We start from the raw sequence: 24,765 nt of genomic DNA, 5'->3' as shown, positions 1-24,765 counted from the left end.
TAGTTTTATATTTTGATTGAACACAATGAAGTCACAATTAGGAATTATGTGCAAAATATTTATTTTGTGCCTGAACACAGCAGAAGTGCAAAACAAAAGCAAAAACAACAATTGTGCCCCTTTGAGCAATATGGCTCATATGAAGTGCTGCTTCAACATGAAGACGTAACAAAGTAAAAAACATAAACATTTACTGTTCATTAAATTTCTGAACAAAATTGAAACTGTAACATGTTAAACTCTTCGGTCATCGCTAGGTGACAGTATAATGGTCTCATTGTAATTAATTGTAATATTGTAATAAACTTGTAATAAACAGGCCCTTGTAATTATAATTTTATTTAATATTTTTTCCTATTTTCTCCCCAATTTGCAAAGCTAATTACCCGACCCAACCATTAGGACTTCCTCTATCACTAGTGATACCCCAACACCAGGAGGATAAGGACTAGCACATGCCTCCTCCGACACATGTGAAGTCAGCCACTACCTCTTTTCGAGCTGCTGCTGATACAGCATTGCTGAGTAGCATCGGAGGAAAGCGAAGTGACTCGGTTCTGATACATCAGCTCACAGACGCCTTGTGCTGAGTGACATCACTCAGGGGAAAGAGCACCATCTACACAGCCAGAGAGAGCAAGGTCTCTCAGGGCTCCGGTAGCCAATGGCAAGCTACATGAACGGGATTCGAACCGGCAATCTCCTGATCATAGTGGCAGCGCATAGCCCACTGGACCACTTGGAGCCCACCAGGCCCTTGTAGAGCAAAATTTAGTGTTGTGGTCTAGACAACCCAAAATGTGATGGCAAAGTTAGCATCAAAGCAAAAGCTTCTAAAATATATTTTGGCTTGTTTAACATTTTTTAGTTTACTTCATAATTGCATATTTGTTCCTTCATAGTTTAAATTTTTTTCAATATAAATCTACAATATAGAAAAAAAAAAATCACATTTTTCCTTGCATATCCCAGTCAGTGGTGGAGCAGAGGGCTGGCGTAGAGCGAGTTACATGCCTCACTCAAGGCCCCAACAGTGGCAGCTCAGCAGATGTGGGCACTGAACCCACAACCCTGTGTTCAATAACCCAGCACTCTAACCACTAAGCCACCACTGTCCCTAAAATGATTTTCAAGCCCATCATAACTGTGGACTCTGAGCTGTTGTAAAAATAGGAAAAATACATATTTTTTATCCCTTTATGTCAAATAAATGACTAGGCTTTAGAAGTGTAAAGTTATTTTTAAGTTGTCTGTATCTAGACTAGGCCTGTCACTATAACTATTTTTATTTGGACAATATATTGTACCGTAAATATATGACCATTTCATTATTAAAAGCATTCCAACATTAGATATGGACTATATAAATGTTCAAATATCCTGCATACATAAAAGATAGAAAAATATGTATGACCACATTTGACAAAATCATCACACAGGCTCATTCAAGTTAGCATTAAAGGACAATATCCAAATCCAAATATCCAAATATTTTATAATAAGTGCATGCTGTTATTTTTGTGACAAGCCTATTTTAGATTATATTACTTTAAAGCGAATAGAGGTGCAGACTAGGGGTGGGCAATATGGCTCTAAAATAATATCACAATATTTCAGGGTATTTTTGCAGTGACAATTAACACAAAAAATATATATATTTGTTTATTTTATTTTTTACTACTGCAACAAAATATAAATTAATGTTTTATTACGTATACATGCAACTGTTTCAAACATTTTTTTTAATCATTTTTATCGCATTTTCTCCCTAATTTACAAGACCAATTACCCAACCCACTTATTAGAACTCCTTCTATCACTAGTGATGCCCCAACACCAGGAGGGTGAAGACTAACACATGCCTTTCCGCCTCTTTTTCAACTGCTGCTGATGCAGCATTGCCGAGTAGTATCACAGCGCAGCGACACCTTGTGCTTAGCGAAATCACCCAGGAGTGATATGGGGAGAGAGTGCCATCTACCCACCCAGAGAGAGCAAAACCAATTGTGCTCTCTCAGGGCTCTGGCAGCTGATAGCAAGCTACATGAACGGGATTTGAACCAGTGATCTCCAGATCATAGTGAGCGCACCTTAGTCCGCTGGACCACTTGGAGCGCATCTGTTTCAAACATTTAATAGAAACAAAATAATAAACTTTGGTATATTTTGTTAACAAGACTAAATTACCAAGAGTCACAAAATAAACTGCTTTCAAGAAAGAATATCACTATGATCACGATAAGGATTCAAAATATTTTTATCTTTTCAAAAGTGTGGTACATTACACAATACATTGCAATACTGCACAGCAATACATAGTACTAATATAAAAAACACAAACTTTTATTTTTTACCACTTACCACTGGCACCTCTGCATGATCCCCCAGTCTAGGCTTCCCCGGAGCCCAGCTCGGTCCTTTAAAGATGATTGACAACTTGTTTCCTATACCCTCAGCTTTGTGCCACTGCTCCCACAGGTACGGGTAGTAATGAAACTTCAGAGAGGAAACACCACAGACAAAGCAAAGGTCACACTCAGAAAATCATTTTACAAGAGTAAAAAAGCAGTGAAAATGCTAATGTGAAAGATAAACATTATTCCTATTGCTTCTGACACTGAATCCATACTCTAAATGTTTCTGGTCACAGATTAGATTACACTCGCAGTCCGTTTCCAGAGGTGAGTGCAGAGAAAATAATCAAAAGCAACTTCCATTCAGTTTCTGCCAGACTCCTTCACCTCTCCTGAGTGGTTTGTTTAAAGTGGAGTAATAATGTTATGGTTACAGTGTGGCTTTTCCACTGGTTGGGAAACTTAAGGAGAGGAAAGGCGGCGGAGAACTGCGAGCATGTCTTTACATTTACCCTGACACTCTGAAATTCTAAAATCCACTTTACTAGAAGTCCTTATATGTTCAACACAGTTACTACTATGTTGATATTTTCACAGAGAGACATTTCTTTTATATTTCTGGGGTTTAATGCAATTAAGAGACAGATTCATGTTTTATTTTTTGTATTATGTGGCATATGGTCCATCTCAGTAAGAAGCAGGAACACTGCAAATTCAAATTTGATAAAATCAGTCATACTATATAAGTAATCTGTAGGTGGTCAAGTTTCCACAGTAATTAGACTTATCTTGTATTCGGACTGCAATTGAAAAAACAGGAGGACCAGTGACTTTTCTGGCTTTCTCGGTCACATGACATCGCGTTCAGTAGCTCCTCCATTTCCACTCGCTGTTGTGTTTTTACATGGATCTCCGTGGAAATGCGCATCTAAATTGTAATTACGGTACATAGCAGTGGATAAATAGGTACTTTATTAAACACAAGGTGACAAATCTCAGAGATGTGCGTCCAGACGGGAGTAAAATTACCAGAGGACCACAGAGTTAAGTGAAAAACAGGAGGTAATTCAGCCTGTAATTTTCTCAGAGGACGCCTGAGAAAAACACAGACATGATCGTTCCGGACAGGAATAAAATCACAGAGGTCCCTCATAAAAGAGAATATTACCCCAGGACCCCCTGAAAAACTAATTCCGTCCAGATAGGGCTTTAGATAGACTTCATAGACAGTGTTATTTTTCTATAAGTGGTTTATAAAAAAATAAACAGTGCATAAATTAGACACAACACACTTTAAATTTTAATCAAATAAATGAACTAACCTGAACAGACATGATGTCAAAAGTGTTAATAGGGTGTGTAAGTCCATACACAACTTTATCACCTTCTGGAGTAAAAGTTCCTATAAGAGAAATGTTCACCTTTTTCATTATACTTAAATCAAAATCCCATGAAGCTGCAGCACAGTGTGAAAGACCACTACTTGATTCATTTGTAAGTGGCAATATCGGCAAAATATCTGGAAGCATAAGTGGATGTCAAAACATCTATAAAAAAGCTGAAAATGAAAAAATGATGGCTTTTTAATTTGCCCTCAAAATTTACTGTCTGCCATCAGGTTAAATGGCCTTCACCTGGTCAGCATTCTTTACACAGTACCAAGTGTTCACAATATACTCTGAAACTGAAATCAATCATTGGAGGTTGTGTTTACTACTTTTCAAATGTTGCCCAAGACGTTCCACAAAAAATTTACATGCATATATGAATACATTTGTATATACAGCCCACTTAATATGATGGGTTTATTTGATTTTACCAAATTAAAAAAACTGGAATATAATCAAGAGGAAGATGGAAGATCACAAGCCATCAAACCAAGCTGAACTACTTGAATATTTGCACCAGGAGTTGCATAAAGTTATTCAAAAGCAGTGTGTAAAACTGGCGGAGGAGAACATGCCAAGATGCATGAAAACTGTGATTAAAAAACAATTATTGATTCTGAACTCTAAACCTTTCTAAACCTTTATGAACATAAAATTGTCTTCTTTATTTGAGGTCTGAAAGCTCTGCATCTTCTTTTGTTATTTCAGCCATTTCTAATTTCCTGCAAATAAATGCTCTAAAAGACAATCTTTTTATTTGGAATTTGGGGAAAATGTTGTCTGTAGTTTACAACAATGTTTATTATACCCAAACATATACCTATAAATAGCAAAATCAGAGAAACTGATTTAGAAACTGAAGTGATCTCTTAATTTTTTCCAGAGCTGTATGTTTAAACACAGACAAGCTGCAATACATGCATGCTTACCAAATAGCCGGTCCCAAATAATGAGAGTGCCTCCATAATTCCTATCAATACAGTACAGGTTTCGTCCTGCCAAAAGAAAGAAGATGCCATAATCATTATACTGACAGTTGGTTGATAGTGCTTTAGTTCTGTAAATAATACAAATACACATTTTTGCTGTCATACAAAAAACTTCAACAACAAAAAAAATCTATAAAATGGCAACGCTATAGGAAAGGGAAAAATAAATTTAAAGTCACTTTCTTCATAAAAAATTGTAAAAAAAAAAAAAAAAAAAAACAGCTGCTAGATTTCCATTATGTGAAAAAAGTCAAAAACAGTAAAATACACTCTGGATATAAAAAGTTTTTTTTTTTAATTCTATACCATGATGAACTCTATGGTGGCTGGGCGTATTTAGGATCCACTCAAGAGGACCGAGATCTCTGACAACCTAGTGAAAGAGAAACATTTTAAATGGAAGAACTGGTGTCATACTTTAATCAACAGATTGCATCTACACTAGGATTGTTTAGTGCCATGTATACAAAGAGAACGAGAAGAAAAAAAAGTTTAGACTGTGGGGTTCCAGTGGTGCCAGCTGTTACGCTGTTAAACAGAGATGTAAACGGAGCACTAGTGCTAGCCTCACACATGTGATTAATCTTTCCTATTGATTGCCTTGTCTTTGCTTTGGCCAACAGGGCTGAAGAGGAATTGCACAGAACCCAAAAGCTTGTATGGTTCACATGTTCGCTAATGTAGTCTGACATGAAACATCATTAATTTCTAGTGTTTTCTTGTCTGATGAGCTTGCTCGAAACTAGGCTAACTATGGAAAGAGAGCGGTGGCCAGATTTCCAGATGGAAAAGAAACAACAATACAGATTAGAAGTAAAGCAAACATAAAGTTGGAGCGAAGTACAAGGGCATTAAGGAAGCCAAAAAAACTGATAATGTTCCCTCCCACACACTTGTACGCACATACACACCCACACAAACACATCCCCTCCGTTTCCCACCCCACAACAAGCCGCTTTAACTTGATATAAGGTTATATATTACACAGGTGTTCACTTTCCCCTCAGGTGTTTGACCTGAATAATGATTCTGATGGCTGAATCTAAACCTGCGGAGCTGCAATGGGAACGGTGCACAAGCGAACATCATTTTTCAATGAGCCATTATTTCCCCGTAATGAGCAGCCCGGCTGCAGCTGAATTTTATCTTGAATGAAAAGAGGGAAAAGAGGTTGCTCTCTGCTTCGCTTGTGTTTTAAAAGTTGGATTAGGCCTGGGAATTCCACGCCAATAAATTACAGGACATCAAAAAAGCCCGTAAAACAGGCATAAATTCTATCCTTCAGAAACTCGTGGATGTGAAGACTGTTTTCACTAATAGTGCTCGAAAACATGGAAGTGATTCCAAATCCATTCCCCCAAACGACTCCCCGAACTGTAAAACTGATAGCCCAACTTTCGCTCAAATGGCAAGAGTGCACTTAATGCTTCTGTTTGAAATAATTCATAAAAGCTCGTTATGTATTATTGGATGTAGGTCTGGGACTGCAACGTGATATGGAACATAGACATTTGGTGTTGTGTAAAGTGCACAAAAGAAGCAATTAATAAGCAATAAGCAGCCAGTGCTTTGAGAATGGAGTGTGAAAATTAGTCTTATTTACATTGACAGAGGAAAAGCCTGAAAAAGTGTGGGGATGTGAAGCCCCATTTACATATATCTGGATATAGATTTCGTCTTTCGTTTTGTCATCCTAGCTACATGAAAAACTCTTTGGCTGCATTTTAAATACAGTCAAAAATAAAGAAGAAAATTGGAACTCTCCAATAATAAACAATAACACAAACATAAATAAATAAATAAATAAATAAATAAATAATGAGATGTGTGGACGAGGCCAAAAGGAGGAATATCTATAGTGTATGTATAAATATACTACAGCACTGCTGTAAAACACATCAGGGCCATAAATATCACTAAGAGTTAGTTAAAAGATTAAATGCTTACCTCTGTGTGGATCCAGAACTGGTAGAGCAAGTTAAACTGAATGTGAACAGCAAAGACTGACGGTGGAACTATCAAGGCCATTGGAAGATAGAACACCTGATAAATAAATAAAAAAAGTTTAATTAAATTAATAAATGAATAAACAAATACATGACTAAATGAATAAATAAATGAAACACATTCTACCTTTACATTAGTTAAAAATACTAGTAGCACTAATCGTACCTTTACTTATAGATATTTTCCTTCTGTGCTCCACTAACATGTTGGTCATCTTAATGTTTCTATTAATGTCTTTGTGCCCATTTCAACTGCATCTTAACGCAAGATCGTACATAACTCATATAGATTTATACAGCTATGAATAAGGGTTGAGATTTCCATCATGCCCCAGCACCTGATTCTTTGCTTCTCTAAAAAAGCAAGTTTAATTGAAGCGCTGCAGCTTTTAACCCTCTATGGCATTGTGTTTTTACTACTCTCCTGCCTTGCTCTCATTATCATTTGTCTATTCTTTTCAGACCTATTTTTGTGTATTTAGACTATTATTTTTGCCTAGCCCTTTTACGGGCGTGACTGTCCTTGGTTTGGCCCACAAGAAAATTTTAATTATCACTGCTTTTTCATGATAGCCCCAACAATAGTGATCTACATAACGCTGCCAAAATACAACAAATAAAAAAGCTTGTTTCAGTAAGCTTACCACCGGAATGTAAGAATATTGCACATAATAATATAGCCATAGATATGCCTTGTACCATTATATTAAAAATACAATAAATAAACACATAAAAATAAAGTATGGTATGAGAAGGAGTGTAATCACCAAAAGATTTTGGTTTGTTGCCTGAGAGCAACATCATGCCATAGAGGGTTAAATTAACTCCACAGTTATGTAATTAAAGTAAACCATTAGTGATTAGGTGAGTGTCGACTGGTCAGTTTCACACAAAAATTGGATGGATGCACAGCTACACATCACCAATTACAAATGAACATGAAGATAACTGACACTTGAATCCACCAATTAAGACACAGCAAGAGGCAGAAAATGATTCTCATAAATATAAATCATAAATACAACATCAATCGAAACCTGAGGAAACAGCAAATTTGATACAAGCTAATGGACCCTAAAGGGTCAAACACTTTTTCTTCAGATTGTAAATATTCTATATATGCACCTAAGTTTATGCATATAGTATAATGCAGCACAGATAGCATGAATATTTTACATACTATTTTTTACATTTCCTAAAATTCTCTTAAGTCTGTTTAATCTTTCAAACACTGTTCACCAGTCGAGTCATATGAAGGGTGAGTGATACCTCGAGTACAAAGTGCAGTTAGAGAGTCAGACAGACGGTCAGACGCACGACGGAGGGCTTGTTTTGATTTCAGTGTGCACACAGGGCAGTCGTGTTAATCAGGGTTAGTTAGGGAGAGAGTCTGGCCGATGTCTGCAGCACAGCTGGAACTCTTACCCATGAGGCGCACTGCTGGGTGACGGACTGTCGCAGTGCTGTGGTCAGATTGTAGTACTCTGAGCTGTGATGAACTTGATGAGCAGCCCACAGAAGATTTACCTCTGAAGAAAAAAACAGATATACATGTAACATTACTTTAACACTACATTCTACAACCAGTGTTTCATTAACAGGCTCAAAAACTTTGATGAAATAAGTGAAAGGAGATTTTTTTTAGAAGGCTGGAGCGAGGAAATTGTTTTCATTGTTGACAAAGATGTGCAAAACCGGGGCCACTATGATCAGAATATCGCTGGTTCGAATCCTGTTTATCTAGCTTGCCATCAGCTACCGGAGACCCGAGAGAGCATAATTGGCCTTGCTCTCTCTGGGTGGGTAGATGGCGCTCTTTCCCCACATCACTCCAAAGGGTGATGTCGATCAGCACAAGGCATCTGTGAGCTGATATATCAGAACCGAGTCGCTGCTCTTTCCTCCGAGTGCGCTGTGATGCTACTCGGCAATGCTGCATCATCAGCAGTTTGAAAAGAGGCTGTGGCTGACTTCACATGTATCGGAGGAGGCATGTGATAGTCTTCACCCCCTTGGTGTTGGAGCATCACTAGTGATAGGGGGAGTCCTTATCAGTGGGTTGGGTAATTAGCCTTGTAAATTGGGGAGAAATCATTTTATAAAAAAAAAAAAAAAAAGATGGGCAAAACCACACACACAGCTGTTCTAGTCTCTGTAGAGAAGTATAGCAAATAGAAGAGAATACTCTGAAGCAGAAAGACATGAACCTATTGGCACCATGCCTAATACCATACAAGGGCTGAGTACTGAGCAGTGGAACAGCGGAACTGTGTTCTCTGAAATGATGATGGTGCTCCATCCAGTACTTTTGGGGTAAGTTGGGGATGAGGTGGATTAGGGTGGTGATTATCCAACATCCTGATTTCACATTGTAATGCTCTTGTGAAAAAATAATCATCACAGTTTAATCAAAATCTAGTAGAAAGCATTTTCTTGAACAGTAGAAGAACAATGAATAAACAGATGTCCTAATACTTCACATACACAAAACATCGACATCAGAAGCCAGAGCCTGAGAGAGCACAATTGGCCATGTTAACTCCATGTGTGTAAATAGTGCTCTCTCTTTATCTCTCTCTTGAGATCACTCTATTGGGATGCTAAATGGCACAGGATTATGTTAGCTGGTGTATTAAGAGCTGGGGATCTGCTTTGCTTTGAGGCTATTTGGTGCTTAGCTGCTTAGCAAACGAAGTTAAGTAAAGCTAAGCTAAGTAACCAAAACTGTAAAAAAAATACTTTATTTTAAAGTCAAACAAGCACTGGGTGGTAATCTAAACAGATTTCTCTCCTGAAAACTGTTTATTTTGGGCGAGTAAAGCACTTCCGTTTATTTACAGTAAGCTTAGATTTCCAAATTTCTCCAGCACCAAGGCTGGAGCATTCCGCCAACAACACTACACTGAGGAACCCGTGTTCCGGTAAGCCAGGGCGATGTTAGCTAGCGGTGCGTCCCACGTAGCTTGTTTTAACACGGTAAACTCGCAGACTGAAGTCCTAGACATGTTAGGCAAACAGTATCACTTTCAAATAACAAACAAATGTGTGTGTTTGTACCATTGGTTTGCACTGATTATTGAACAGGACTGCCCCTACCCTTACCCTGCGTTCACACTGGAACGCGACGAGTCGCTTGTGTCGCCCAGCGTTTGTCGCTTGTGGGCGTGTCAAGCTCAACGCCCGCGTTTATCATGGTCCAGCCTCCGACAAGAAAAAAGGCACAAAAAAGGAATCACTTGGCCACTTTATTCTCCAGCTATAACTCCCAAACTTGCTGGACTCTTGTGAGTTTCTGTGATTTAACTGCGCTGGAAATGCAGCCGTTCCCACAGACTGATGTGGGTCCACCCCGTTCAACAGAAAGAACCGGGAAAGAAACTAGAAATTCAGAGGACATCGAACCGCCTTGTTTGTGATTGGTCCAAAGAAAAGCTAGGAGCCAATCGGGTTAGAATGTCGCTTCACCGCATCATAACTCATTTGCATAGAGTTGAGAAAAATTCATCTCCGTGTCGCTTGTCGCTTTGTCGCCTCTCGCGGCGACAAATCGCGCCCTGCCATAGGAAAGGAATGGTCGCCTGTCGCTTTCCAGTGTGAACGCAGGGTTAGTGCTAGTTGGGTGCATGACAAAAATGAGTGAAGTTTGCTCGTGTCCCGCTGCTGATGTAATGAGCTACGCCAAAGAAAAAGAAAAAAAAATGGCCTATTGAGCAATGGCACATCAGTTTATGCTCCTCTGTTTTGTTTTGATTTACGCAACATTGCTCTTCATGCTGGCCCTCAAGCTCACGAGCCACAGTATCATGGCTGCGAAATTTCAAGGGACCCTATGAGCTTTCCTCAGACCAGCCGTGTGGGTGTGTTTTTTGGTGAAGCTCCCACTACTGGACCGAAAACAAATGAGCTAACAAAGCCTAGCGTCTCAGCCGTACCTGATTTAACTGGATCAGTGTCTTCCCGGCTGCACAGAGTGCCGTGTTGTTGTAAAAGGAAGGGTTTTAGAGAGCAGGTGTGATATTAGTATTGATGTCCAATATAGATTCATTTCAAAACACCCTCCCAGTTATTATTCCTCTGTCAAAATAGGACCTGCTGCTTCAGTGCCTGCTTCAATGAGCGCTGTTTCAGTGTGAAATGGATAGCCCGGCGAGTCGTCGCTCTCCAGCTGAACAAACAGAGAGTGCTGAGAGCGTAAGAACGGCTTTCTCTCTCTTTTCTCTCTCTCTCTCTCTCTCTCTGCCCTCCAGCAGTCAGCAGCACCGGGCCAAGATGTCAAAATCACCTGGCTAAAGCTAAGCCCAGGGGAGAGCACCACAGTTTCCATTCAGAAAATTTCATCAGCCACACCACTGACAGCATGCTGAGCAGCTAGGCCCACAGTCAAGACTACATATGCTCCAGTTCCAGTTCCATTTCAAACGGATCTGTGGTGTGTGTGTGTGTATGTGTGTGGGTGTGTATGTGCTATTTGAAGATTTAGTGTCAATATAACATGCTTTTTGTGCCGGGAAAATAGGTGTTTAAATTTCATACGAAAACAGGGTGTGCCAATATATTTTTCAAGTTTTAAGCTTAAGAATAATATAAACCTTCTTTTTCAAGTACTTTTCACCTACATTTTTTGTATGTAGATGCTGCCTGGTTAAGTTGAATGATTCTTTGAAACTGTTTAATAACACAATAAAAAAAAGTTAAGTTTACATAAAGTTTTAAAGATGTGGCAAGAATTTAAAGAGCCAAAAAAAATCTTTGATGAAAATGAATCTTTGATCAAGAAATATTCAACATGTCTGCATCATCTGGAAATATAATTTATGTGTAGTCCAAAGCTTTATGAATAAATTAAATAATAATCCTATAATATTATTGCAATTTATAGGTATATGTTTGAGTAAAATTAACATTTTAGTTTTATTCTATAAACTACAGACATGTCTCCCAAATTTCAAATAAAAATATTGTCATTTAGAGCATTTATTTGCAGAAAATGAGAAATGGCTGAAATAATACAAAAGCTGCAAAGCTTTTAGACCTCAAATAATGCTTTACTCTGTGATTAAAAAACTATGATTTAAAAACTGTGATTTAAAAACAGGGTTATTCCACCAAATATTGATTTCTGAACTCTTAAAACTTTATGAATATGAACTTGTTTTCTTATTTGGGATCTGAAATCTCTGCATCTTCTTTGTTAATTCAGGAGAAATGTTGTCCGTAGTTTATAGAATAAAACAACAATGTTCATTTTACTCAAACATAAACCTATAAATAGCAAAATCAGAGAAACTGATTCAGAAACTAAAGAGGTCTCTTATTTTTTTCCAGAGCTGTATAACAATATTAATACAGAACTGTTGATTTTTCAATGTTGAGAAATGCTGGTTCTCGCTGAAAGTGTTGAGTACCTAAATAATGAATCTAACCCATCCAAAATAATTTGATCAATCGCGGTGATGTCCTACAAAAATTGCTTCCAACTAGTTTCAGAGAGTCAGTGGAGTGATCATTACACCTGGCCTCAGTCAGGTTGATGAATACGTTCTATATTCATCCACCATGCAAGTCATTAACAAATGGTCTGCATAAGCAAAAGTCCTTCCATTACACTCTCCACCCCATCCGTCCATCAGAGTAAGAGGCATCAGATGAAGGCGGTATCAGGAAAGCACACACTGGCCATTGTTTAATGGTGTGTAGGAGCTGGGAGCAGAGGAGAGGAAGATTGATGTGGGGTGTCACTGGTAGGAAGTATGTACAGCTAGGCCTCATTGCAATCCATGTCCTTGTGCGCCGGGCTCGGCTGGATACTGCATAGTTTGGCAGCCTGTATTCAGAGGGGAAGAGCTTTAATGATGAGAACCAATGCCACAGAAAGCCTTTCCCATCGAGCCTGAGCAGTCGGGCCTGCACACAGACCCAGTGACTTTATATAAAGACTAGGGTAGCATGCAAATATATATATATATATATATATATATATATATATATATATATATATATATATATATATTTTTTTTTTTTTTTTTTTTTTTTTTTTTTTTTTAGTTTTTTTTTTTTATTATATTTAAAAAATATTTTTAAAAAATCATGTGTGGTCAGAAAATGCTGGTGGCAAGTTCTTAACCTCTCAACATGTTCAAAAACATTAGATGTAATGTATGTAAATAGTACTTTTTACAACTGATTAAAACCCCTCAGATGGGAGGAGCCAAAGCTGACAAGGCGGGGGGCATCTTCCTCTGGTAAAACTGCTTATACATTATTTATAAAGTCATTATAGAGCCACATACAGTGGTGTAAAAATGTCTTTGCCCCATCATTATGTCTTGTTTTTTTGCATTGTTTGCATGTAGACAAAATGCAGTATTTAAATTAAGTTTTTTTTATTATTATTGGGGGAGAAAAAATCCACCACCCCCCATTCTTCAATCAGGAATTCCCTTGCCTGACAAACCAAAGTAGATCTAAAGATGCTCAATAGCTAGACATCATGCCAACATCCAAAGAAATTCAGGAAGAATTGAGAAAGAAAGTAATTGAGATCTATCAGACTGTAAAATGTTGTAAAGCCATTTCTAAAGTTTTGGGAGCAACCAGTAAACCACAGTAAGAGTTATTATCCACAAATTGCAAAAACATGGAACAGTGGTGAACCTTCCCAGGAGTGGCCGACCGAATAAATTTCCCCTAAGAGCGCAGCAACAACTCATGCAAGAGGTCACAAAAGACCCCACAACAACTGCAGGATACACCTGGCTCAGCGAAAGTCAGTGACGACAAAAAACACTCCTGAGCAAAATAAACATTATGGTTTGTCTGAATTTTTCCAGAAAACATCTTGATGATCCCCAAGACTTTTGGAGAAATACTTTTTGGACTGCCAAGACAAAAGTTTAACTTTTTGAAAGGTGTGTATTCCATTACATTTAGCGTAAAAATAACACATAAAACACATTTTAGTAAAAGAACATTATACTAACAGTAAAATATAGTGGTGGTAGTATGATGATCTGGGGCTGTTTTGCTGCATCAGGACCTGAAAGACTTGCTCTGATAAATGGAACCATAAATTCCACAATTCCAAGAGATTCTGATACTGCACATGAATGTCTCAACGTGTTATCCAACACATCTACAAAACATCATTCTACTGAACTTTGTGTCTGAGACTGTAAATGTATAATCAGACATTTACTAGTGACTCCATCCTCGTGCTGGTCCGTGCTTAATGTAAGGCTTATATAACGTCTGTCCTTGGTGTTAAACTCTGGTACAGATCAAAGGTAAAAACACTGTGATAAAGGACATCGTCTCAATCAGTTGTTATTGTAGCCTATGTAAGAATTAGATTACAGAACCGGAGATGACCTAGATTATATCATATGGGTTAGTGTGAATTTGACTACTGCAGCAGAAGATTCTGGAATAAACATAAAGAAATATTTTTGTAAGAAATTTCTAAAAAATAGAATTAATTAAAAGAATTGTGCAGTATATCATCTACCAAATCATTTTTCATTATTTGTGGATTAATACTAAAGTCACACTAAAGTTTTATATTTTTGATTATTCAAAGTAGCACCTTATGCTTAGATGACAGCTTTGAACATCTTGGCTGAGTTTTCTCAGTCAGCTTTAGGAGGCAGAGTCACCTGCAATGGCTTTCAGTTAACAGCTGTGCTGTGTTGTAAACATTATAATGAAACTGGCACTTATCAGGACCACCCAAAGAAAGGAAGACAAAAGCGTTTCCTCTGTTGCACAGGGTAGGTTCTTCAGAATTACGAGCCTCAGAAACTGCAAGTTAACTGCACCCCAGATAAGAGCCAGCTAAATGCTTTAAAGAGTATTTTGTTTGTTTATAACTTTTACGTTACTACATGATTCCTTATGTGTTCCTTCATAGTCTGTATGACTTCATTAATAATTTAAAATGTAGGACAAAAAATAGTCCAAATATTTGACTGGTACTGTACATGGCTATTTCTGTATTTGTATTTCTGTAGGTTGAGGGGGTTAGATTAAATCTGCAGACAAATATAAGATTACCAATTTCTTATGTAATATGCAATTTTATTGATACATATTGTGACAACACTGGTAAACCAGTGAGCTAATGTGGTTAAAAATAAATAAGTTACTTAATAAAAAAATAAATTACCTATTTATGGATTACAGGAAATGTCATTGATTATTAAAACAACAACAAAAATCTACCTGGACTGGTCAGGATGCTTACAACATTTAGTAAAAGTATTGTAACTGCCCAGAGGATTTACTGCACACTGCAAACGGCTGTGATGTATTAGGGTGTGAGTTAGGGGTGTGTGCGATAATGATACTCTTGGCAAAATGACAAAACACTGAATTAAAAAAATTCTCTCAAGAATACACTACTGCTCTTTACTAATTATGCACTCCAAATATCTCCAAATATCCAGGACTGAAGTAAATAAATAATACTGGAGAGACATAATCTGTCTATATATATATAAAGGGAAATGAGAACAGTGTGAATTTTTATTTAGCTAAAAACAGCAAAAAAGTAGTACCCTGATGTGATGATTAGGGGTGGGTAATATGGCACAATATTTTAGATATAATATCGTTCACAATATTCAAAAATGTTGGTGATATTATTGCGTACTATATGATATGATACATGCCTAGTATGAGTATCACACTAGTACAGTGATAACAATCAACACACAAGTGCAACTTAATGCTTATCATGACCAAACCTTCAGCACAGTGAGTACTGTTATCTGTTAGCATCCGCTTCTTTATCTTCTTGTTATTCCAGGTTCAATACCTCAGAAATTCCTTAATGTAGCATCTTTGTTCAAACTATGTTGTATGGGGCGTATGATCTTTCTCGCACATTTGTTCCTCAGTATCAGTTTTTATTTTCTTTTTTCTTAGATTATGTATGATGTACTATTTATGGGGATTGGGTCTTTTTTCTGTCCTGATTTATTGATAACTGATTAAATGAATAAATAAATTAATTTAAGTTAAATGGAATCATATGGACCAAATAATAACTTATAGTAATGTTTGTAATATTTGTTTGCTGCTGCCAAATTCTATTTACAGGGTCCATACACTTTTTAAACAATAAATTGTCATGATTTTTTTATGACTTTTTCATGCCTTCATGGCAAATTTTCATGACCATACAATATTTTAAACCCCAGTGCAAACATGGACAATACAACCAGAAATCAACTAAAACTACAACCAAAATTGATTATAGTACGCCTAAAAGGAATCTGACAAACAATTTTTGATAATAAAATGTGTGTCAGATCCTGAGTGCTTCATTGTGTAGGGCTAAATTACTCAATTACCTCTAAGCTGATGTACTTAAATAAATGGAAACACAGAGATTTGTAGACCAAATTTCCATAACTTTTCCAAAACTTTCTAGGTGATAATATTTTTCCAAAACTTTTCCAGGCCTAGAAATGACTGTTTTCAGATTCAATGACTTTTTCAGGTTTTTCATGACCGTACGAACCCTGTATTTACCGCAGATCACCATCTCCCACTTACATAACGAAGTCCAGTGTGAAAGTTCACTGAGAAATTACCACCATGCCGGCCCAAGTGCCACCCTCAGTGGCTCTCCCACACGGCCGCGGTGCTGTAAATGAGGCAGTGTGCCGCAGAGTGGCAGGAGACTGCATGCCATGTCACTCACACCAGCAATGGGCTGTGAAAAGGCCTGGCCTGAGAGGACAGGCTGATTGCTAATAAGAAACGCCAACACAAACACGCGGCAGCGCCAGCCAATCCCTCCCGTGTCACCGCAATACTTCACACTGTCTTCACTTACCGAGCGAAACTGTTAAATATTAAAGACGCTTTTAGAGGTGTGATAAATGTCAAACTGCCAGCATTATGCACTTTAAGGTGAAGGGCCTACCAGGAGAGATTTGTGGGATTATATTAAGTGCTTGGACTTGCTAGCAAACATCCCTCACGTGCATTACAGTGAAATCCAGTCTTCGGGGTCAGAGCTGTAAAAAAGAATGCTAGTTATCACATTTCCTACATACACACTCTAAATAAGGAGTACGTCCAAGTCTCCTCCCCGTTTTATAACACTTTCCAGTTGAAAGGTGTGAAGAGATTCTCAGTGATTTTTCCAAGCAGCAAAGCCAACTCAAAGCTTTTAAACTGAACACTGCCATCTCCATATTTTACAGCTTACAGAGCAGACTAAATATTCATGGTGGGTCAGAAATAAAGAAATGTGTTAAATGTGCTCACTTATGTCTTACAGTGGTTCGGATTCTTTATAGTGACCAATGGCAAGAGGTTTAACGAGTGGGTTTGTAAATATTACTTACTTGAAATCCAATAAGTAAGTATTTGCATAGTGGTAAAGCATATCTTACACACTAGCCTGATACTCTAGATACATTCATTACCAGTCAAAAGTTTTGGAACACCACAATTTTTTCTCTATTGCGGCATTCTACACAACACACAAAACATTCAGGCTTTAATCACAATACATAAAAAAGACACAGAAACACAAATATCACTGTAACTATTCACATTATAAGTCTTTTCTTCACAGAATTTACAGATGAAACCAGAGAGCTGTGAGTACTGTTTACTACACATTCAAAAGACAGTGTAGGAACTGGAACTGGTACAGAAAGAGGTCTCTTTAGCTCAGCTTAACAATGGAATCTTAGTTTCAGATGAGAAGAGAAGACTTAGATGTCTGATGGGTGAAGTGCAGTAATAAAATGATTAAGAAGATGAGAAAATAAAAAAGCATCTTGTCTGGACCATACAGCACATACAAAGTTTAGGAATATATCTACACTGATGGGTGTGTTGGTCTGGAAGTGAGGAGTGTTCAGGTAAATATCTGGCGTGTTTCTATCTTGGCGGCGGGAAATACAGGTGCACCACTGACTGATTTAACCCTGACTACAGTCAACAGTCAGCTGCTCAATCCTATTTTAGAGAGGCAGGAGCGCCACACACACACACTGACGTGCTGCACCACGCAAACCCAACTTTTATCTCAAAGACTCTCCATAAACAACTCTGGTGTGTTTTGGACCCGTGGTTCTCTTTTTCTGTGATCCCATTGGCTGTATGTCGCCGCTGCTCCTGACTCCTAGTTGCCGACTGAGTCAGATATTGCCCATGTTAAATACAACCCCTGGCAAAAAGTATGGAATCACCAGTCTTGGATGAGCACTCCTTCAGACATTTCATTCTGTAAAACAAACTCTGATCAAAAACATGATACAATAATAAGGTCATTCCAAAGTGCAACTTGCTGGCTTTCAGGAACACTCAAAGAAATGAAGAAAAAACATTGTGGAAGTCAGTGAATGTTACTTTTATTGACCAACCACAGGGAAAAAAATATGGAATCACTCAATTCTGAGGAAAAAAGTATGGAATCACTCAAATTGAAGGTAGAAAATAAGGACACACCCAGTCAATTTCCTTTCCCTAAATGGACACCTGCCTCAGATTAGATCTGCTCGTTAGTCTGCAGTTAAAAACACCTGCAGTCATGACACCTTGGAGGGCTGCTGGACGAATTAGAGTGGCAAGAACCATGGCTCCAACAAGAGAAATGTCTCTTGAAACAAAAGAGAGGATTGTGAAACTTCTTGAAGAAGGTAACTCTTCACGCATGGTTGCTAAATGTGGGCTGTTCACAGTCAGCTGTATCCAAGATATGGACCAAATACAAACAGCATGGAATGGTTGTTAAAGCCAAGCGTACTGGTAGACCGAGAAAGACATCAAAGCGTCAAGACAAGCAACTTAAGGCCATTTGTCTTGAAAACCGAAAAAGTACAACTAAACAGATGAAGCATAAATGGGAAGAAGCTGGAGCCAATGTATGTGACCGAACCGTAAGAAATCGCCTAAAGGAAATGGGATTTCAATACAGGAAAGCTAAAAGAAAACCAACATTGACACCTAAACATAAAAGAACAAGACTGCAGTGGGCTAAGGAGAGGCAATCATGGACTGTGGATGACTGGATGAAAGTTATCTTCAGTGATGAGTCAAGAATCTGCATTGGACAAGGTGATTATGCTGGAACTTTTGTTTGGTGCCGTTCCAGTGAGATTTATGAAGAGGCCTGCCTGAAGAAAACAACCAAATTTCCACAGTCCTTGATGATATGGGGCTGCATGTCAGGCAAAGGCACTGAGGAGATGACTGTGGTTAATTCTTCTATCAATGCATACGTTTACATTGACATTTTGGACAGTTTTCTCATCCCTTCAATTGAACAGATGTTTGGAGATAATGAAATAATTTTCCAAGATGACAATGCATCGTGCCATAGGGCAAAAACAGTGAAGGCATTCCTTGGAGAAAGACACATTCAGTCGATGTCATGGCCTGCAAATAGTCCAGATCTCAACCCAATTGAAAACCTGTGGTGGAAATTGAAAAAAATGGTCCACAAGAAGGCTCCGACCTGCAAAGCTGATCTGGCAACTGCTATCAAAGAGAGTTGGCACCAAATTGATGCAGAATACTGTTTGTCACTCATCAAGTCCATGCCTCAGAGACTGAAAGCCGTTATAAAAGCCAAAGGTGGTGCAACTAAATACTAGTGATGTATTTTGAATCATCTTTTGTTTATCTGTTTTTCATGATTCCATACTTTTTTCCTCAGAATTGAGTGATTCCATATTTTTTTCCCTGTGGTTGGTCAATAAAAGTAACATTCACTGACTTCCACAATGTTTTTTTCTTCATTTCTTTGAGTGTTCCTGAAAGCCAACAAGTTGCACTTTGGAATGACCTTATTATTGTATCATGTTTTTGATCAGAGTTTGTTTTACAGAATGAAATGTCTGAAGGAGTGCTCATCCAAGACTGGTGATTCCATACTTTTTGCCAGGGGTTGTATTTGCCTGCGTCTGAGGCTTAGCGAGCGTCTTTCAGTAGTTCACACTACACGACAGAGTGAGCGCAGAGTGATCCCCAATTTGCCTCCAAGAGTTTTTGTCGGTGATCCACGAATAAGTGTCGGCAACTGAAAAACTTGACCAAAATCGTTTAGTGTGAACCAAGCAAAAGAGCTGACCATGCAGGGTATCCAAACATCATGGCCATTGCGCCTAGATTAGCAGCATGACTGACCAAGTTCTAATACACAGTAGCTATTTCCTTTCTGATACTCCTATACACATATTTTATAAATGTTATCTGATAAGATTTTATCTTTCGAAAAGTCAGGTAAGCCACTTGGTTTTACTGCAGGAGAAGACCGGAACTGGCTGATTTGTACAGCATCGACAGGAACTATGGATATATAAGTAACTGTGGAAAGGCTGACTTAGTCCACAGAGACATTAAACCTTCAACACAGCAAGACACACACCATAGACTGCACTGGCCTGGCCCTGACACACACACACACACATATCCATGCAGGAGAGTGTCTGATTCGTTGGCTATTGTTGATATTATTTCAGCATCCCGTGGGCACACCTCGCTCGTCCAGAGTCCAGGCTCCACATCCTGGCCGGTTTGATTCTTTTGTACGCCCTCCAACCTGAGTGGCCGGGGACTTCCAGTGGCGGGAGAAGATTTATGAAGCCCCCGTGGCCCGGGGTTAACCCCCGCCACCTTCCACCGTGAGGATTCCTTCTGAAAACAATAACATCCAGACCCAACTGCCTCTGGGACGTCCCGCAGTGACACTGACGCTATCTGTTTGTCTTAGCAACTGCTGCTGTCTGCAGTTGCTAACGGCTTGCTGTTTCCACGTTCCACGACGACTACAGCTCTCGCTGGTTTCACTTGGAGGCAAGCTTTTAATCAAGTGTCTCTGGAATGCTTCATTAAGAATTGTCACAGAAATACTGAAAAAAAAATTACTTTTGAAGATATACTCTCAAATACACAGGTGCGCTATATGGTTATTTTAGTTATGGTACAGAAGAATCTGGTTTGTGTAAAGTGAACTGTGAAGAACATTTGTCAAAAAAAAAGGACAATTACACCTACTTCCTAAAAACTTACGGTATAAGGCTCATTTATACTCTCTTCACACACACACACACAAAAAATTATATATATATATATATATATATATATATATATATATATATATATATATATATATATATATATATATATATATATATATACAGTTGTGGTCAAAAGTTTACATACACTTGTAAAAAAACATAATGTTATGGCTGTCTTGAGTTTTCAATAAGTTCTACAACTCTTATTTTTCTGTGATAGAGTGATCGGAACACATACATGTTTGTCACAAAAAACAGTCATAAAATTTGGTTCTTTCATAAATTTATTATGGGTCTGCTGAAAATGTCACCAAATCTGCTGGGTCAAAAATATACATACAGCAACATTAGTATTTGGTTACATGTCCCTTGGCCATTTTCACGGCAACTAGGCGCTTTTGGTAGCCATCCACAAGCTCCTGGCAAGCTTCAGGTCGAATGTTTGACCACTCTTCTTGACAGAATTGGTGCAGTTCAGCTAAATGTGATGGTTTTCTTGCATGAACCCATTTCTTTAGCACTGTCCACATGTTCTCAATGGGGTTTAAGTCAGGACTTTGGGAAGGCCATTCTAAAACCTTAATTCTAGCCTGGTTTAGCCATTCCTTTACCACTTTTGATGTGTGTTTTGGGTCATTGTCTTGTTGGAACACCCAACTGCGCCCAAGACCCAACCTTCGGGCTGATGGTTTTAAGTTTTCCTGCAGAATTTGGAGGTAATCCTCCTTCTTCATTATCCCATTTACTTTCTGCAAAGAACCAGTTCCACTGGCAGCAAAACATCCCCAGAGCATAATACTACCACCACCATGCTTGACAGTAGGCATGGTGTTCCTGGGATTAAAGGCCTCACCTTTTCTCCTCCAAACATATTGCTGGGTGTTGTGGCCAAACAGCTCAATTTTTGTTTCGTCTGACCAGAGAACTTTCCTCCAGAAGGTTTTATCTTTGTCCATGTGATCAGCAGCAAACTTCAGCCGAGTCTTAAGGTGCCTTTTCTGGAGCAAGGGCTTATTTCTTGCACGGCAGCCTCTCAGTCCATGGCGATGTAAAACACGCTTGACTGTGGAGACTGACACCTGTGTTCCATCAGCTTCCAAATCCTTGCAGACCTGCTTCTTGGTGATTCTTGGTTGACTCTTGACCATCCTGACCAATCTCCTCTCGGCAGCATGTGATAGCTTGCGTTTTCTTCCTGATCGTGGCAGTGACACAACTGTTCCATGCACTTTATACTTGTGTATAATTGTCTGCACAGTTGCTCTTGGGACCTGTAGCTGCTTTGAAATGGCTCCAAGTGACTTCCCTGACTTGTTCAAGTCAATAATTCGCTTTTTCAGATCCACACTGAGTTCCTTTGACTTTCCCATTGTAGCTTTTGTAGCTGAGTCTAATCACTGGGTCAAATGAGCCCTATTTAAATGGGCTCATGAGAAGTCAACAGCTGTAGTCAATCAGAATCACTTACAAGAAGTGAAGAGGCCATGACATGAAGCTAATTTGATTGACACAACTCGCTACATCACCAAAATTGACAAATTTTGTTGCTGTATGTATATTTTTGACCCAGCAGATTTGGTGACATTTTCAGCAGACCCATAATAAATGTATGAAAGAACCAAATTTTATGACTGTTTTTTGTGACAAACATGTATGTGTTCCGATCACTCTATCACAGAAAAATAAGAGTTGTAGAACTTATTGAAAACTCAAGACAGCCATAACATTATGTTTTTTTACAAGTGTATGTAAACTTTTGACCACAACTGTATATAAAAATACAGACATATGAAAAAGTTTGGGCACCCCTATTAATCTAAACCATTTTTAGTTCTAAATATTTGGGTGTTTGCAACAGCCATTTCAGTTTGATATATCTAATAACTAATGGACACAGTAATATTTCAGGATTGAAATGAGGTTTATTGTACTAACAGAAAATGTGCATTAAACCAAAATTTGACCGGTGCAAAAGTATGGCCACCCTTATCATTTTATTGATTTGAATACTCCTAACTACTTTTCACTGACTTACTGAAGCACAAAATTGGTTTGGTAACCTCATTGAGCTTTGAACTTCATAGCCAGGTGTATCCAATCATGAAAAAAGGTATTTAAGGAGGCCAATTGCAAGTTGTTCTCCTATTTGAAGATTAATAGAGGTGCCCAAACTTTTTTGATATGACAGTGTATATATATATATATATATATATATATATATATATATATATATATATATATATATATATATATATATATATATATATATATATATATATATATATCAGTGGTGTCAATCAATAAAAAAAAATGTATTTGATTAATCACAACAAAATTCTGTGTTTAACTGCGATTAACATACCATTTCACACAGTAGGGGGGACCAGAACATACCATTTCACAAAGAGGGTGGGGAGCTGGAACAAACCATATCACACAGTGAGGGGGGGGGGGCTTCCTCTCGCGCTGTGTGAAGTACCTGCAGCAGCAGTTTGGCTCGACTTAGGTTTTTGCGCTCGAGTTTTGAAAGGGGCGGTTTGGACAGTTCGGGGGCGGAGTTAGTGTCACCTCCCTCAGCGAACGCTATTGGCTTATATCTCCAGGCCTTCTGACATTGCAGACAATCAAACAGGCGGTGTCATAACCTAGTATCTACATATCTGAGTATCAGAACAGGCCCAACCATCACATTAAGTAAGTAAAGGTTTCTAATTATTATCCCCTTATGTTTAGAAAACAATACTGCCAATCATTTGTTTTTATGAAGGGCAGGTATGATGGGGTGCTTTTTAATTCATGGTTCTTCAAAATGACTACATGTCCAAGCTAAGCATCTATTAAAAAATCTTCATTGTTAATAGTGTTGATAAAAAAAAGTACTGGTATACGAAGAACAAGGAACTTTACCTCTCAACCGATCAGACTGCATGGTTGTGATGTTTATGTGACTGCTGTATCACTAACATTTACTTATTCTAGCAAACAGCGGTACATTTGTTGTCCAAAAAAAAAAGTTGGCTGAGGGACACAGGAGTCCACTCACCCTCAGTATCCTGAATGACGATGACAGGCAGAAAGCCCTCAGTAAAGAGATCAAAGTCTTTATTTGGTGAAACCAGTGGCCAAGGCACTGTAAACACCTTACGGACTGTAAAGCATGTTCAGCGCTGAGGTGGTGAAGGATGTACTATCTCTTGTGACCAGTTTTTCCCTGAATATAAGCTGTATGAGCTCTGATCTGAACACCAACTAAATCACCACAACACTTCTCTCTTAAATGCCCAAACCAGAGAGAACAAAATGAAAGTCACACAAACAGAACAGCACTTCACTTCACCCTGTCCTGTCCTGACACTTTTACAATATCTCCAAGAGTGAGTGCTAGCCCCAGTTAGCAAGTGCTTAGCCAGCCCTGGTTAGCACGAGTTTTCTCTTTTTTCCCCCCATTCAGGTTTTATTTTTTTCACATTTTTAAAGCGTGTTAGATGGAAAACCAGCTTGTGTAAACCTAACCACCACGATAGTCCCTGATAACTATTTGTGGACTGTCCCTGACCCACTTTAGAGTGAACGTCAAAGTGAGGAGACCTCAGACAGATCTTTTTTTTAACAGTTTGTTAATTTGAGTACATTTAGTGCTAAAATACTAAAATAAAAAAGAACAGATATAAATACACTAAGTATTTAAATACCAATACAGATTAAAGTCGTAAGATTTACAGCTGAATAAAAAGTCTAGGGTTTTAAGGAGTATCTAATAATGGAAACTGCTAGCACTATAACTCCTTCCTGCACTGAGGACGGCTCCGTTACTTTCCCCTGAGTTCAGAAACAGACGTAAACAGCCATAAACCTCATCTCTTCTAAGTGCAGCCAGAGGCTAACGAGGAGCGAAGGCCAGTGCACGGATGGAAAGGCGGTGACGGCACATCACTGCTGCGGTGGAAGACGGTAAAGAAAGGACACCAAAACTGCAATCAGCGGCT

General features: G+C 38.4%; 1 protein-coding gene across 1 annotated transcript in view; it reads right to left on the bottom strand.

Annotated features, from left to right (window-relative positions):
* Positions 1 to 24,765, bottom strand: part of agmo (alkylglycerol monooxygenase) — a 64,414-nt gene that overhangs the window by 21,834 nt on the left and 17,815 nt on the right. Inside the window, exons 4-9 of the mRNA XM_022684128.2 lie at positions 8,163 to 8,266; positions 6,679 to 6,774; positions 5,038 to 5,104; positions 4,672 to 4,737; positions 3,677 to 3,756; positions 2,362 to 2,496 (exon numbers count right to left, since the gene is read on the bottom strand). Of these exons, the coding sequence (XP_022539849.1) occupies positions 2,362 to 2,496; positions 3,677 to 3,756; positions 4,672 to 4,737; positions 5,038 to 5,104; positions 6,679 to 6,774; positions 8,163 to 8,266 (548 nt within the window). The remainder of the gene's footprint in view (positions 1 to 2,361; positions 2,497 to 3,676; positions 3,757 to 4,671; positions 4,738 to 5,037; positions 5,105 to 6,678; positions 6,775 to 8,162; positions 8,267 to 24,765) is intronic.

Source organism: Astyanax mexicanus, chromosome 18 (genome assembly GCF_023375975.1).
Source record: "Astyanax mexicanus isolate ESR-SI-001 chromosome 18, AstMex3_surface, whole genome shotgun sequence".
In the NCBI taxonomy this organism is placed as follows: Eukaryota; Metazoa; Chordata; class Actinopteri; order Characiformes; family Acestrorhamphidae; genus Astyanax; species Astyanax mexicanus.
This window is presented reverse-complemented; position numbering and strand designations above follow the sequence as displayed.